Here is a 17,500-nt window from a genome sequence, read left to right as displayed (position 1 = left end):
GTGTGTGTGCGCGTGTGTGCGTGTGTGCGCGTGTGTGCACGCGTGTGTGTGTGTGTGCTTGTGTGTGTTTGACACCCTTTATATGTTGGCAAATTATTATTATCAGAAATCTTGGTCATTGGTGAATCAGGTATAAGCATGGGTTTCAACTAGATCTTTGTATTTATGATGCAATCATGTCAAATGTAATTCTATATAATCATACGTGCTAATTGTGTGTTCTAACCAAGCTGTTCTCGGGTAGCTGTGTGTCCGTCAAAACCAGCTGGTTCATAACCAAAATAACCAGTTCAGCTGACGTGCGTTGGTGCGTGCGTGCATGCGTGCGTGCGTGCATGCGTGGCTACCTTGGTTGCTGATGCGTATGTTCATGGGCATCTGAGCGGTCATGGCCAGCAGGTTGTGCTGTAGAGCTCTCTGCAGTAGCCTCTGGTGCTCCTCTGCAGGCAGAGCCATCCTCTTCTCCGGCGGTTCCCCAGACTCCAGCTTATCCCTGAGCTGCTCCAGAGCTGCCACCTGCACCAGCATCATCACACACGCCGTTCAGAACACAGGGGATCCATGAAGAATCCATGTAATAATAATAGGCTACAGTACAGGTATACTGTATGCACAGCAGCTATTTTGGAGAGAAGTTGGGTCTCTTCTCACTTACTTCCTTCACAGGTGTTATCAATAATACTAAGAGGCAAAGAAGAAGTCGCCAGCTCAAAAGGAAATCCTTTTCACATGATTTATTTACCTCCCTGGACAGAGAGGTAAATAAATCATGTGAAAAGGATTTCCTTGTGTGCTGGCGACTTCTTCTTTGCCTCATGTTATTATTGAACCGTGCACCAAAAATACGTGGAGTGTTGCTTTCTGCTCTGTTGCAGTCTCTTTCTCTACCAATAATACTAATGAAGGCTCCGTTTCATTCTGGTCAAACAGAGTCGGGTGCTGATATTGTGCATGTTGGTAAGTGTCAATATAGAGTAACAAAGTTACTATATATAATAACAAAGTTATGACGTCACTCGCTCATCCGGTTCCACGGAAGTAATTTCTCTATGGAGAATAACATTTCGGCATCTTAAAATCGTCTCATATAAGCATTGTGGTCCAAAAATAAACAAACCTTCTCCGCGATATTGTCGGGAGGTGGCTCTGTATGGTTTATGATAGTCAGTCACTAATATTTGATACAGTCTGTTTCTAGGGAAAATGTAACTAATTCGGTGACAGTAACATTAGCGTTTTCTCACCATCAGCCAATTCTTCATATCCATATGAGTCAAACCGCTGAGATCATTTGTTCATGTTTGGAACACAGTTCTTATATGACACGATATGAAAAAAGTCTAATGGGAATTCAGAATGGGGGGGAAAAAACAGGTAGGATGTGTAAATGACGTCAAACTTCGTAGCTCTATTACAGTATAAGACTCTGAGGCAGAGTACTGCACGGGTCCAATTTTGACAACCCGTTGCAGGACTCTGCTCTGAGGAAGATGCAGTAGTAAAACAAACAAAGGTTTACCTGTGCAGCCATGGCTGCCTGTGCAGCGACGGCCTGTACAGCAGCGACTGAGTGGCCCGCCATGGCACCGCTTGGCAGCCGTCCCATGCCCATCGGCATGATGTGATGCCCTCCGTCCTCTTCTGGTGGAACGGCACGCAGAGAACGGGAAGAGCCCACACGTTAGAACAGCTTCATTTCAGTGAAAGCCCTTAATTCATGGGTTTCAATACGTAGTCCTACACAGCCATGTTGAGGATGAGCACATGTGTTTCAATTTGTCTGATTGGCATAGAACAAAACTATATATACTTTCTTTCACTGGGGTTCCCCAGGGCTGTATACCTAGCATGCTACTTTTTTTTTCCCTCTACACCAAACTTCTTAGCCGAAAACTAGCCACTATACAACACGTCATGAGCTTTTCGATTGGCTATTTTAGATTAAATACGCCTAGAGAATCTGCTCCGGTTTCAGAGGACTCCGGTTTTGAGGTCAGAGTCAGAGTAGATTAACTGACATTGCCATTTTCATATTTCGAAATTAAGTAAAATGAATGTTAATAAATACCATGTATAGATATGATAAAAATCACTTGAGTGGAGACTTGAGTTCAATAATATTTTTTTTGTTTTTTGTCACATTCCTAAGACAATATATACATATATTTTAATGAGTCTCCATGGCGTGAGTAATCAATAGGAAAATAAAGTCATTTTGGGGGTGAACTACTCATTTAACTAATGTAATTGCGTTGCCATTTTAATGTTGCTGCATACATCTCCGACACGCAATAAATCGGGGGTCCCGACCCACAGCTTGTCCACTATTGGCCTAGGCCATACGGGTCTATAATAGCCGAACATTATTCTTCTCACAACCATCTACAGTCCACAAAACCGCCATATTTGGGAGTCGACGACAACATTTTCCAAATTCTTCCAGACTTTGTTATGCCAGTTCCCACCCATACTGTACTTTTCGAGAGCATACAAATTGCCCGTAATTAATTTCCATTCTCTAAGACGTATGTAGACACTAGACACCCTGATATCATTGTGGAAAAACTTCAGAGCTAACCGTCAAGCTTGTGTAACCGTCTGAAATTGTTGTGTAACTGTCTGCATGTGTTGTGTAACCGTCTATAAACCTTGAAATGTAGACGATTCAGACCAATCAAACGGCCGCGCAGATTTCACACAGAGAAATCCGCGGCGCCTCAGTTTTTTTTTTAGACTTCAAACTCTTGCCCAAGAGCATTGGTTCTCAAAGTTTTCATTCCAAGGACCGCCCAAACCCTCTCAGCGTTACAGACCTGTAAGGTTCCATTTTGAACCCCCATCAAGGAACCACGACGGTCCCTGGACCCCACTTTGAAAACCACTGCCCAAGAGGATTCAGGATTACTGAGCCGTGCTCCAACATCTCGCTTTGTCCGGGCCCCAAAAAATTTCGAGGCCCCCAAAAATGTCCGGGCTCTTGTTAAGAATACTATGCCTAACTCTAACCAACCCTAACCTTAACCTCAGTAACCCTAACTAAATTCGGACTAATGAACCTTCGGACTAATGAACCTTCGGACTTGTGGGCAGTCCCCGCCCAGGCAGGGTCACATTGGCCAAGCTTCACGTGACACTTAATGAAATTAACTCATAAATAGCACTGCTCACTTCACACTAGGTGTGATTTTCATCACTTCCAAATTCACTGTTTATCCTGTATCTGTATGAGTTCTCTTTCCTGATTGGATACAATTGGCCTGAAAATGTACCAGAACGGGTCTGAAAATGTACCTGAAAGTGTATTTTCTGTTTACTAAAGCGCTAGAGAGTCAAGGAGACCCCTGTTATTGAACAAACACTCTACAGCATTGATTACTATGGGAATATAGAGATATTAAAACCCAATAAAACCGAGAAAGCAACTGTGTCATTTTAGATTTTTGCATAGGCTATTCAAAAACAGCAGATATACAAGCTCAGAACTTTTTAAGCTCAGCTATTTTTTTTTTACATTCTTGAACAACAAGTACTGATTTATGAGGCATTTGTAGAATCAGCCACAGGTCTTAATGGGTTAACACTTATAAGTTATAAGTAACTTAGTTATTTTAACATACAAATACATAAATAGCACTTATACCACCTTTCAAATGGTTAAATCTAGGCGTTGGCAGTTTTCTATTTTTATTTTTACTTTCTCTACTTTGTACATAATAGTTTTATATTTGTTGATTATATGGGCCTCATTCAGCAATGGTATCTTTATATGCATCCCCCCATTCCGACATGCCGCCATTCAGACATCCCCCCATTCCGACACTAACCCTAACCCTAACCCTAACCTCTATGGAAGTGCTGCCACTCAGACAATTAGATGTCAATGTCTGAATGGCAACATGTGTCAGAATGGAAAGCAGACCCCCTTATATTCCACATCCACATCTGTTCTTACCCAGGTGTGCTGAATGATGAATCCCACTTGATCTTAAATTAAACAACGCCCTTAGGTAACGTCTCCTAAGCACCATATAAGGGCAGTTTTTGAAGAGCCGGATACGTGGATCCAGTCCGGGATCAATTTGTTGTCTTCTTCCTAATTCAAATAGTAATATCAACATGAAGTTGACACTTTTCTCTTTTTAAAAGCCCCACTGGGTTTTGTGATGTTATATATTGTCAGAATCTTCTTGGTTTGCATGCGTCATAAAGAGACATTGAAAGCTGTTTCACCATGCAATGGGATTTTTCTAGCACTGGACAATGCATTGTTATTTTCTCTTGCTCTTAAAATGTGTTATTATATACTGTATGAGAAAAGCACAATTAAGAAAACTTAAGAGAATCGGTTCTTATAATTGCTTCCTGAATGAGCCCTAAATATTGTATTTGGTGTTATTTTGAGGCTATGTTGATGAATTGAATACATAAGGGCCACATTATGGAAACAAGCCTCCAGGGCTTGTTTTTGTGTTATCCTTTTAGCTCAAATGTCTGACTGCTTGTGCTGTTTACATTTCTGTTTAACCCATTAAAACCGGGAAAGCATCTGTGTAATTTTAGATTTCGGCTAGTCAAAGATAACTGCTCACAGCATGTCGCTTCGTGCCGCGTTGCAAGCTTGTACATTGTTCTGTCTACTTTTTTTATGGAAAAATCTTTCAGGGACTCTCTAGGAGTCTACATTGACCCTTACAAGTCTGTAACTTTGACAGTGTACAAATGGAACCAAATGGACCCGAATGGGTTCCATTTGTACACTGTCAGAGATAAGGGGAGAATCAAGGGGAGAGTTGAGGGGAGAAATGTCCAAGTTTGAGAACCACTGATTTAGAAGGCATTTTGGGCCTCAGGTCTTAATGGGTCAACAATGTATTCAATCAACCAACAAATCAAACTGCACGTGTAGGCCTGTCACAATTATTACATTATCGTCTAATCGCAATCATTTGACATAATTGCAATTATTTGACATAATTGCAATTATTTTGTCATAATCGTCACAATAGTTTTCATGTTGAAAAATGTTTATATTTTCAAAAAAAATGTGTGAGCTTGTAGATTGGCTATTTCCACTATCAATGTTCTTTTTAAAGTATAAAGTTGTCAAATATGTCAGTAATTTCTTTGTATATTTAGGTTATGCATCATATCTGCCATGTGCAACTTGAAAGCCTACAAGCCAAACAGAAATGTAATTGTCAACGACAAAAACACAATTAAATCGTTAATCACAATTATTTGAGTGACAATTAATCGTCATGTAAAATGTCATATCGTGACAGCCCTATGCACGTGTAAGTGCATGTTGCGCACGTTCCGTCCAACCACGCGACAAATTCACCTTTTTTGATCTTGTGGATGGGGGTGATCAGCGAGGCTCCGTTGGTGCCCGCGTGCGGCATGCCCTGCATGTTGCAGGGCATGCCGGGCAGCTTGGGCGAGGACAGCATGGTGGGCGTCCCGTTGGGCGAGTAGGTGAACAGGGAGCTGCCGAAGCTCTGCCTCCGGCCCTCGCGCCGGTTGCTGTCGATGGCGGCCTGGAGCTCGTTGGGGTTGCTGAGGGACCTCTTGTCACATTCGTACGGGTACAGGTACTTCATGTATCTGTGAGGGAGGGGAGAAGCCAGTCCGTCAGTTGGAAGAAGTACTCAAATGTATCAATAGAGATGAAGCAGGGGGTCCCTGCTTCATAATCTGTTCATAGATTCCATTATAGTTTCATCTTTTGACAGCACAATCATCAGTGTATTTTGGATTCATGTCAATTTGTGTTTTCATATATTTAACCACTTGAACCATCAATACTTAAAAAAAACGTGACCTTTCACTCTGTACTTAGTCTGCTCTTTTCCCCCTCTACACCAAAGCTCTTTGCCGAAAATAGCTGATCTACAAGCTCACAATGCCTCGCCCTGCGAGGAATTGTGAGCTTGTAGAAAAGGAGAAAAAAAAAGTTTCTATCACACAAAGATTTGGAGGACCCCCTGCAGTAACTCTGAGGACCCTCTAGGGGTCCGTGAAGGTATTGCTTGTGGTCCCTGACCATGCATTTAGTAATGTAGGAAAGTGAAGATTTGTATTTGTATTCATTTTTCTCAACCACTAGTTGAGAAACAGCGCGCTAAATAACCTGGTGACCTATGATGACGTGTCAATGTTGTCAGTTACTGGGAAGTCAGAGGTAAAGACATTTCCACAGCAAAAAGGAGTTTGATAGAATCTCAAGAAGGGAAGGTGTACCGGATTGACTGGATGAGTCATCATTATTAGGAGATGTAATCGCATCATGTGACTTCCCATAAATTACAATCGGTAACATGAGTTTAATATAGAAGGTTAAGAGAATGGAATAAGGTTAACCGTGGGATAGGCACAGATCATGGTTTTCAGCCTTTTTCAAACTCCGGACCAGAAGCATATAGCAGTTAAATAATGACTATTAAAGGCTTGATTTAATTAGTTCCACGAATCAACATACAGTAGTATCATGCAACAATCTAAATCAAGCCCTCAACAGCTATTATACAAGTCCGTCCGTCCGTCCCCCCCCCCCCACCCCACCCCACCCCACACACACACACACACACACACACACACACACACACACACACAACCATATCCAGGCCCAACACAACAGCGGCCCGGACAAACAGTTGATAATCTGTGTCAGATCAGCAACATTACAAACAGCCAGTAGCACATATGACTGTATGCAATGACCACTCCTCTCATGGCACTGCCCCATTATTATACAATTATGGACTTATTTATCTCTTATCTTATCTCTTATATTAACTCTGTGTATTCATCGATCAAAGCCATTATACTGTTCTACCTGGCAGTGGAAATTAGTTTTGGAAAATTAAGCCAAGAGTGTGTTCTGAGAGTGAAGGCTGTGCGCGTGTCTGTGCGTGTGTGCGTGTGTGCGTGTGTGTGTGTGTGTGTGTGTGTGTGTGTGTGTGTGTGTGTGTGTGTGTGTGTGTATGCACTAGGGCATTCACGAATAGTGATTTTTAGTATTCGAATTATTCTACTTCAAAGTATTCGAATAGTCGAATATTCGACAGGACTGGCCAAACTGTCAAATATTAAGTAAGCAAGAGGCGAACATAGTGAAAATAGCAGATCTGAGATCTGCTGGTTTCACAATATTTATCTGCAGAACCGAGTCACATTAAATGTAATACCTACAATTCCAAGTGCTTGTCAGGGTGGGGGTCCCCAGTTCAAATATGTTTATTTTGGGGGTCACAGCCTAAAAAGGTTTGAGAACCATTGACAACTCATTCGTATGACTTCCTATCTAGCCAAGCTTTATAAATTATATTTTTTTTAAAGAGAGAAAAAACAAACAAAACAAAGACGAATATTCGACTTCGGTGAACAACGTCGAATAGTGACTTTGATATTCGAATATTCGAATATTTGGTGAATGCCCTAGTGTGTGTGTGTGTGTGTGTGTGTGTGTGTGTGTGTGTGTGTGTGTGTGTGTGTGTGTGTGTGTGCGTGTGCGTGTGCGTGTGTGCACGGGCGTGTGTGTACTGACTGTGTTCGGAGTGTGAAGGCTGCGCTGGTGATGGAGGTGGGCAGGTTCAGGCCCTTGGTGATCTCTCTCCACAGCTTCTTGTTGATGACCTCCACCAGGCCCCCCTTCTCCGTCACCAGCTGGTACAGCATGTACAGATCCAACACCTGCTTGGCCATGATGGGGATGCGGTTCACTGGGGTCCCTGCGTGATGGAGGGGGTCACATACACAAAGGGTCAAGGCAAGGAAGGCAGAAATTGTTACTTGACATTAAAAACCCATTTAGGCCTAGAATTATTGACTGCTTAACTAGTGAAAAATAGCAGATATACAAGCTCACAGCGCGGCACCGAGTGCCGCGCTGCGAGCTTATAGATCTGCTATTTTTGAAAAAGTTGTGAAAATGTGTGCAAATCTTTGAATATAATGTATTTTTTAAGCAAATGTTTGTAACTCAAATTTTGCTTCTGGGTGGTCCCTGGAAGTAAATATTTTGAGATGGGGGTCCGTGGCCAAATACATTACATTTTGGGGGTCCTTCACATGAAAAAGTTTGAGCACCACTGACATAGTAGTCTCTCCAGAACAGACTAACAGAGCTCCAGTTAAGTGAAAAGGACCTTTTCTTTGACGATGGCTAGCCAGATTGCTGACATAGAAACATAGGTTTTTCAAAAAATCGTAGAAGAATTCAAAAGACACTTATAGCATCGGGTCAAAATTCTAATTTTCACGATTTTTCAAAAATAGCAGATCTACAAGCTCGCAGCGCGGCACTCGGTGCTGTGCTGTGAGCTTGTATATCTGCTATTTTTCAATAGCTAAAGCATAATATAATGATACACAATGTGTACCCGTTCTAAATGGTAACCAAACCTGCCACCAATCATAATCAATCCCGCACGTTATTTGACAATGTATTGTGTGCGACTTGAAAGTAACACTGCACTTTATACACAATGCACTTATCTAAAACGCTGCTATTTTCTTAGTGCAATAATATATAAGACAAGTAAAAACTTGTTTTAGTCTTAGCCTTAAATAGATATAATTTGCGCCTAAAAGATATACTTTTTGGACCTGTTGTACCTCTATTTTTAGATGACGAATCCTATAATCCGCCTGCTAAGTTTTATTTTAGACAGATGATGGTTGGCTACCCCCAAGGTACAGTATAATAGCCAGCAGTAATAACATCTGCCATGTGCAGGGTATAGAAATAATTTAATCATCCACCGGACTCCAAAGTCTATGTATGGCAGCAGGTAAGATTAGATAACATCAAGGTACATATAGATAGATATATGAATAAGTACCAAGTCACTTATCTACACTATAATCTGATGATAAGGATACAGTCATCTCTCCTATTGTTGTGATTTATTTCATAATCATATTTGATTTGTGGTTAAAAAGTATAATTTCATTGGTGATAAAACATTGAGTTAATAAATAGTAAACAGTTAAAAAGAAATGCTATTTACAGTTAAAAACACATTCAATGCATGCACGTTTTGTATTTGTTGCAATTTATATTGTGTTTTACTTGGAACCACTTAGACGTTTTACTCTGAAGAGAACAACAGGAAGTTACGTTTTCGTTTAACATTGTGTCATGTGACAACCTGAATTAGCCGGGAAAAAACTATACTTCCGCTTCCACGGTGTTGTTGTGATATTGTGCAAGAGCTGACCAGCGACACAGAACGCTGCTGTAACCCAAAAGACGATTTTGTATCTTTTTCTTTGTTTGTATGCAACCTACCAGAGCAATTAAGTAAACTTTGTCTTGAACGTTTTTCTTGGACTATTATTTCACCCCTTTCAAGAACTTTCAGTACATTTTGGTGCCGAAACCCGGGATTTTTGCGACTTTTTTTGTGGATGTTTATGACGCTGGAATTGAACTACTGAAATGTCCGACGATATGGATCGTATGAAGAAAAAGCGTGGAGTAATCCGTGCTTCAGTTTCGAAGCTGCTGTTTAAGATGGAGGGAGAAGCAAACAAACAAGAAGATCAAAGGGACTATGATACACTGCGTGAAATGCTGTCTCTACTAACGACCAAGGAGGGACAACTAACGGAGCTGGACAGAGGAATTGAAGACAAAACCCCGACGGACGAAATGGACGTCGAAATCGAAACCACGGTGGAATATCAGGACCGCATTATTACGTGGAAAACACGGGCAAGCATGCTGCTCGAGAAAAGACCCGGTGCCCAGGAGGAGCTTGTGAGTAGACGCATTAGTGCTCGAAGTACAGGCTCTGACAATTCCCTGGCTAGACAGACTGTTAAACTGCCCAGATTAGTGATTGAAAAGTTTAATGGAGAAATAAGCCAGTGGCAAGAATTCTGGAGTCAATATGACACTGCTATCCATTCAAATGATGCGCTGTGTAAGAAGGAAAAGTTCGCATACCTGAAATCCTACCTAATTGGAGCAGCAGCAAAGGCTGTAGCAGGTCTCACATTGACTGACAGCAATTATGATAACGCAATTGACTTGCTCAAGAACAGATTTGGAAGAAAGGACATCGTGGTCAGTGCACACATGTCAAAACTGCTAACCTTGACACCTGTGAAAAGATCCTCAGATATAGCAGCACTGAGATTTCTTTATGATGAATGTGAAATACAGATTCGCAGTTTAGAGTCTCTAGGTGTTCACAGTGACACATATGGCAGCCTGCTATGCCCTGTATTATTACAGTTGATACCAGATGACCTGGCATTAGGCTACACACGCACATTGGACACTGATGGTGAATGGAAAGTGCCTGAGCTAATTAAATTCCTGCAAAACGAAGTGCAAAGTAGAGAAAGAGCACTACAACTGACCAGATCAGGCAGCTCACAAAAGGACAATTCCCAAAGTAACAGACCATTCACAAAATCAGTGCCATCCAGTGAGAATAAAGCTAAAACATGGACTATGCCCTCAGCAGCTGCATTGCACACAGCTAGTAATGCCCCCCAGACCTGTGTGTATTGTGACAGTCCAAGTCATAAGCCAGAAAACTGCCCAGACAATTCAGTGACTGCTCGAAAGGAAAAATTGAGAAAAATGGGAAGATGCTTTGTGTGCCTAGGCCAAAAACACATAGCCAAATTCTGCAAGGTTAAAGGTGTCTCCTGTGCCTTGTGTGGTCGCAGACACCACCAGTCTGTCTGTGATCCAAAAGAAATGCAGCCAGATGTGAACAGCACCAGTACAGATGCTGTGGTTTCTTCTGTGTCTAGCACAATGAAACCAAAACCTAATGAACCCAACACAGTGCTACTTCAGACAGTTAAAGCCTGGACAGAAGGACCAGCAGGGAGAAAAATAGTGCGTTGCCTATTAGATGGAGGCAGTCAAAGAAGCTTTGTGCATGAGAACCTGGTGAAGACACTGAAACTGCCAGTATTAAAGCAAGAGACATTGAACCTCCACACCTTTGGATCTGCTGGCCCCATGACAACCAAGCGCAACATTGTCAAAGTAGTGCTAGAGAATGTGTGGAATACACAGCAAAGAATTGAAATTGCAGCAGTTGAGACCCCCCAAGTGTGCACTGCTGTAATGAAAGTGCCTGGAGAGCACATCAGAGGAGAATTCAAGAGGAGAGGTCTGCAGCTGGCAGATTTCCAGTTAGATGGTGCTGAGGACCCAGAGCTGTTAGTTTTAATTGGAGCTGACTTTTACTGGCAAGTAATGACTGGCAAAGTAGAAAGGCTAACAGAGTCACTAGTGGGCTTAGAAAGCACCTTCGGATGGACTGTACAAGGTCCAGTCCCAATGTCTAGTGTGACAGACACAACCTGCATGCACATTAGCCTGGATGAGGACACACAGATCTCAAAACAGTTGCATGCTTTTTGGGAAATAGAATCACTGGGCATTGTAAATGACAAAGTTGAAAGCCCAGCAGATACAGAGGCTCTTCAGAGCTTTGAGCAAACAGTAACATTCATTGATGGTCGCTACCAAGTAGAGTTACCATGGCGACATGACAGCCCCCCTCTACCAGACAACTTCAGAGTTGCAAAGAAAAGGTTTGAAAGCCTGAAGAGGAAGCTGAGCACTGATGCTATGCTGTACACAAGGTACAACAATGTGATGGAGGATTATATACAGCAGGGAATATGTGAGGATGTTCCCCAGAATGACTCAGCAGCAGAGTCAACAGAGACTGTGAAATATTACTTGCCTCATCATGCTGTACTCCGGGAGGAGAAAGCGACGACTAAACTGAGAGTAGTGTTTGACGCCTCATCACACGAGACCGGAAGCCCCTCACTCAATGACTGTCTGTTAACTGGGCCAAACCTAAACCCTGATCTGTTAGATGTGCTAATCAAATTCAGACTGCACAAGATAGCTTTTACTGCAGACATCACCAAAGCTTTCTTGCAGATAGCCCTAGCAGAGAAAGACAAGGATTCAGTCAGGTTCCTGTGGCTACATGGGCCCCCCACTAAAGACTGTGACAATGAGCTGCGCATTATGAGAATGAGTAGAGTGGTATTTGGTGTTTCACCAAGCCCTTTCCTCCTAGCTGCCACTATTAGGAAACACATCCAACAGTACGAAGCAGCCCAACCAAAAGCAGTGAAGGCACTAAACGAGTCCTTGTACGTTGACGACCTGATAGCTAGTACATGTGACCTGGACGAAGCCTATTCTGTCACAAAAGGAGCAAAGAACATTCTATCTGATGCTGGAATGAACCTGTGCAAATGGACAACAAACTCACCAGATCTCCAAGCAAAGTGGGCAGAGAATGGATTTGAACAAGCAACAGAACCTGTCACTTGTGGGAATGTACTCAAAGTGCTAGGCTTAGTATGGAAACCAGAGAAAGACCACTTTGTGTTTGATTTAAATGGACTATTGGACATTTTGAAAGACAGACAAAACACAAAGAGAAGCGTGCTGCAAACCTCAGCTCGTATCTTTGACCCTATTGGGTTCCTCACTCCATTCACCATTAGGGTGAAGCATCTGTTCCAACAACTATGGGAGAGGGGAATTGGTTGGGATGACCAGTTGCCCCCAGACTTGACAAAAGAATGGAACCAGTGGTGCTCTGAACTGCCCCGACTCCACCTTGTGGCCATCCCCAGGTGGTATCACATTGAAATCAAACCAGACATGCAGTCACTAGAACTACACGTATACTGTGATGCCAGTGAAAAGGCTTACAGTGCTGTTGCGTACATGCAAGGAAAGAACCAAGACGGGGAAATTGTGACAAGCTTTGTGGCATCAAAGTCGAGAGTCGCCCCTCTAAAGAAACTAACCTTGCCACGCTTAGAGCTGATGGGAGCGTTAATTGGAGCCAGGTTGGGAAACAATCTGCTGAAGTCCCTAAACATGGAAAAGAATCAGCTCAAGATGTGGACAGACTCAATGATCACTTTCCACTGGATACGCAGCACAGCACAGAAATGGAAGCCATTTGTGGAAAACAGAGTGACAGAAATTCAAAGTCTGACCAACCCAGAGTCATGGTCACATATCAGTGGCAAAAACAATCCTGCTGACCTACCCACCAGAGGTCAGAGCGTTGACAATCTCATCCAAAGTGAGCTGTGGTGGAACGGACCTTCTGCCACACTGTCAACTGAACCCACAGACACAACTGAAGAGGACTGTATTGCTGAAGATGCAAATGTTGAGCTTAGGACTAAGTTCACTGTAGCAGTACAGTTCACTAGCACTGACCCAGCTGAACCACTGTTAGACCTTGACAAGTACAGTAGACTGAGAACAGTGTTCAGAATAACTGCATGGGTGAAGAGGTTTGTAAACAATGCCCGCACAAACCAAAAGACCCACGGAGAGCTCACTGCAGAGGAGCTCACTGCAGCTGAAATGTACTGGGTAAAAGTGACACAAGAGGAAGTTTTCAGCCAAGAATTGAATCAGCTGAAATCAGGACAAGACATTGACAAAGGCTCAAAAATCAAAGACTTGAAGCCATTCCTGGACGAGAACAGCCTTATTAGTGTAGGAGGAAGGCTGCAGCAGTCAGAGTTCAGTTTCAGAGAACAGCACCCTTGGGTGCTACCCCCAAAACACAGATACACTGAGCTCTTAGTTCAAAACTACCATGAAAAGGTGATGCATTCTGGGGTCAGGGATACTCTAGTGCAGATAAGGGAGACCTACTGGATACTGAGAAGCAGACAGCTGGTTAAGCAGATTGTAGCACGCTGCCACATCTGTAAAAGACTGAAAGTGAAACCAGCTCAGCAAGTTACTGCCCCCCTACCGAAAGACAGGATTACAGAATCCCCACCTTTTGAAGTCATGGGCATTGATTTCGCAGGCCCGCTGTATGTCAAGTCAAACAGTCAGACAAAGAAGGCATACATCGCACTGTTCACATGTGCTGTCACCAGGGCAGTGCATTTAGAGCTTGTGTCAGACATGTCCACAGAGAACTTTCTCTTAGCCTTGAAGAGATGCATTGCAAGACGAGGTCTATGTAAGGTCATTTATTCGGACAATGCCAAGACCTTTAAAAGAGCAGATCAAGATCTAAAGGAGCTGTGGAAATCGTTCAAGGAACCTGAGCTCACAGCGTTCTTTACCGAAAAGGGAATCTCCTGGAAGTTTATTGCTGAGAGAGCAGCTTGGTGGGGCGGCTTCTGGGAAAGACTTGTGAGGTCAGTGAAAACCTGCTTAAAAACTGTCCTAGGAAAGGCCTCACTGAACTTTGAGGAGCTGACCACCACTCTCGCAGAAGTGGAGGCTGTGCTGAATTCTAGGCCACTCTCGTATGTGAACAACGATGCTGATGAGCCCAGCCCCCTGACACCCGCTCATTTCCTGGTCGGGAAAAGACTGACTTCACTGCCACCAAAGACCATGATTCCAGAAACTCAGTCAGCTAACCTGAGCAGAGAGAACATGGGACGCAGATGGAAGTATCGCCAGAGACTTTTGAACACCTTCTGGACCCGCTGGCGCAAGGACTATCTACTGGATCTGAAATCAGCACACAAGTGTGACACCCCCAAACCCACTGAGCTCAAAGTGGGAGACATCGTGCTGATTGGGGAGGACAAGATGCCTCGACAAACCTGGAAAACAGGCAGGATTGAAGAACTGTTTCCAGGGCGAGATGGACTAACGCGCTCATGCATAGTCCGTACTCCCACAGGGACATTATTGAGAAGACCTGTGCAACTGCTATATCCTTTGGAAATAACTTGACTTTATTCAGGCATGGACTAGTAGTGATGAACTATTGTTCATCGGGCGGGAGAATGTTGTGATTTATTTCATAATCATATTTGATTTGTGGTTAAAAAGTATAATTTCATTGGTGATAAAACATTGAGTTAATAAATAGTAAACAGTTAAAAAGAAATGCTATTTACAGTTAAAAACACATTCAATGCATGCACGTTTTGTATTTGTTGCAATTTATATTGTGTTTTACTTGGAACCACTTAGACGTTTTACTCTGAAGAGAACAACAGGAAGTTACGTTTTCGTTTAACATTGTGTCATGTGACAACCTGAATTAGCCGGGAAAAAACTATACTTCCGCTTCCACGGTGTTGTTGTGATATTGTGCAAGAGCTGACCAGCGACACAGAACGCTGCTGTAACCCAAAAGACGATTTTGTATCTTTTTCTTTGTTTGTATGCAACCTACCAGAGCAATTAAGTAAACTTTGTCTTGAACGTTTTTCTTGGACTATTATTTCACCCCTTTCAAGAACTTTCAGTACACCTATACTAGTGGGTCGTCATGACACCCTTTGAAATATCAACATCTGAAATTGTAATAGTGAAGGCTGCATCATATTGCCCAAGAAAAGCAATATGTACAAATTGCGTTATTGGACCCCGAAGGAACGGTTGGACATCTGTGGGGCCAGAGATAATGTTCCCTCTGGTGATCGGAATATTAAATTCGGTCAACTCGACATTCGTACCTTTCCAAAAGGTTCAGCAAATATTAAAGCGTAAATTCTTGTGTGTGTGTGTGTGTGTGTGTGTGTGTGTGTGTGTGTGTGTGTGTGTGTGTGTGTGTGTGTGTGTGTGTGTGTGTGTGTGTGTGTGTGTGTGTGTGTGTGTGTTGGTAACAGAAGATCATGGAAACCGTGATGACAGATAGACCATCCGGTTGACATGAGGGGACTTTATGATGCTGACTGCAGGTATGTGTCAAGAGCACAGGTCGATGTGTGCCCGTCGTTAAATTAAAGAACAGACTGGCCGTGCCAAAAGAAAGCTATGCCACGTCAGTTCTGATGGATTAAACATGTGTTTATTGAACACTGGGAGAGTCCCTCGAACAGTTCGAATGAATGAATGTCTTTATTGCAGACTCGAGATCCAAAGAAAAACACAATAAAATACGACAATAAATAATAAAAACAGCCCGAACGAGAATTCGTGACGGTTATAAATACAGGCTTATGAGCCAATGTCTCCTAGGGCTAGAGGAATATCTAGTGCAGCTCTTCACAGGGTTACTTAATATACTGACAATGATGCTATTCACAGACTCATCCAAGTGACACATGAATCTACGCCAGGGGTGTCCAAACCTTTTTCAAAGGGGGCCACATTAGAAAATATTAAAACACCCAAGGGCCGACTATATCTCCTGACACGTCTACTTTGGGTTGGACCATAATCAAGTCACATAATCGTCGTTGTTGGGTGGAAACCTTGTATGTCCAAAACCGTTTGTTTTGTATTTATCATTGTTGAAATGATTTAAACTAGTGAAAACAGCCGATCGACAAGCACACAACGCCTCGCACCGCGAGGCGTTGTGTGCTTGTAGATCAGCTGTTTTCACTACTTTTGTGCGACGGCCTTGTGTGATGAAGCAGTGCTTTACTTTGCGGAAAAATTTGCACATTTGAAATTTGGAGATACAAGGTTTCTGCTGTCAGTGACGATATGCTTCACATTTAAACAATTTTATTTAACTATCAACATCAATATTTAATATCAATGGTCTTTTGCCAGGTGTGTGCTCTGAACAAAAGAACACAAATAACCTATTTCACATCCAATATATTAATAATATTAATCCTTGAGGCTATTTGTATACATTTTATCCGAGAGGAAACCCCAATGCCAGCTACATAGATTCAGTTTTTCTTATAATTACATGTTTTTAGGGTTTTCTTTTTATGTATTTTCCTACTGTGTGTATAGCACTTGTTCTAGTATCCTATTGTGGAATCACAAACTATGATGGTTTGTATGTCAGAGTTATGTCTTCTAACTGGCCTGCAGAGGGGGCTGTCATATTCTGAGAGTGTTTTCAGTAGACCCGCCCATCCACTAATGTTTCTTTTTTCTCCATTCTTTCTTTTTTCTTTTCTTTTTTTTAACCATGAACACATTTGTTATCTCAGTGTACAAGTCAAACATGTACTCTTGTTTGGTCTGATATCTCACACTCCAAACAGCTGAGAAATGTTGGAAATGTCAACTAATAGAAGGAGCCATACAGGAGAGGAAAACCATTAAGCACCCACGCACACAACAATCTAGGATTCATTGTTGATGACTATACACTACAGTGTACACACTGTGCCACCGTGGCGCTCAGTGCATTGTGTTCACATCTGACAATTAATACCCAGGAACTGTGTGAATGTGCCGAGGCTGTGGCATTTTGATGCTCAGTCAGTGGAAAGCAGACACATGTATAGGCCTACTGTACATGCTAGAATGTGACAATCATTGACAGTTATCTAGTGCAGGGGTTCTCCAACCTGTGGGTTGGTCCCCACACATGATTTCTTTCCCTGCCAGATGACAATGAAGTGACAATATAAGGACCTTTAAGACCTTTTTAATACTTAAAAAAAAAAGGATCAATACTGCATCGGAAGGAATCAATACATTATAATATACTATAAAAACTGGTCAAACATTGGCCAAATTGGCAAATAATATAGGAAAGAGGCAAATATTTTGAAAGTAGCTGGTCTTCAAGCT

At 42.4% G+C, this 17,500-nt stretch overlaps 1 protein-coding gene across 1 annotated transcript in view; it reads right to left on the bottom strand.

Moving 5' to 3' along the window:
- arid3a (AT-rich interactive domain 3A) overlaps positions 1-17,500 on the bottom strand; it is a gene marked incomplete at its 3' end in the record, with an annotated part of 47,551 nt that overhangs the window by 2,210 nt on the left and 27,841 nt on the right. Inside the window, exons 5-9 of the mRNA XM_080729619.1 lie at positions 10,969-11,020; positions 7,547-7,730; positions 5,342-5,604; positions 1,520-1,641; positions 348-516 (exon numbers count right to left, since the gene is read on the bottom strand). Of these exons, the coding sequence (XP_080585745.1) occupies positions 348-516; positions 1,520-1,641; positions 5,342-5,604; positions 7,547-7,730; positions 10,969-11,020 (790 nt within the window). The remainder of the gene's footprint in view (positions 1-347; positions 517-1,519; positions 1,642-5,341; positions 5,605-7,546; positions 7,731-10,968; positions 11,021-17,500) is intronic.

Source organism: Nannobrachium achirus (assembly GCF_963921795.1).
Source record: "Nannobrachium achirus genome assembly, chromosome: 1".
NCBI lineage: Eukaryota > Metazoa > Chordata > Actinopteri > Myctophiformes > Myctophidae > Nannobrachium > Nannobrachium achirus.
The sequence above is the reverse complement of the archived record's forward strand: the minus strand, read 5'-3'. Positions and strand labels throughout refer to the sequence as shown.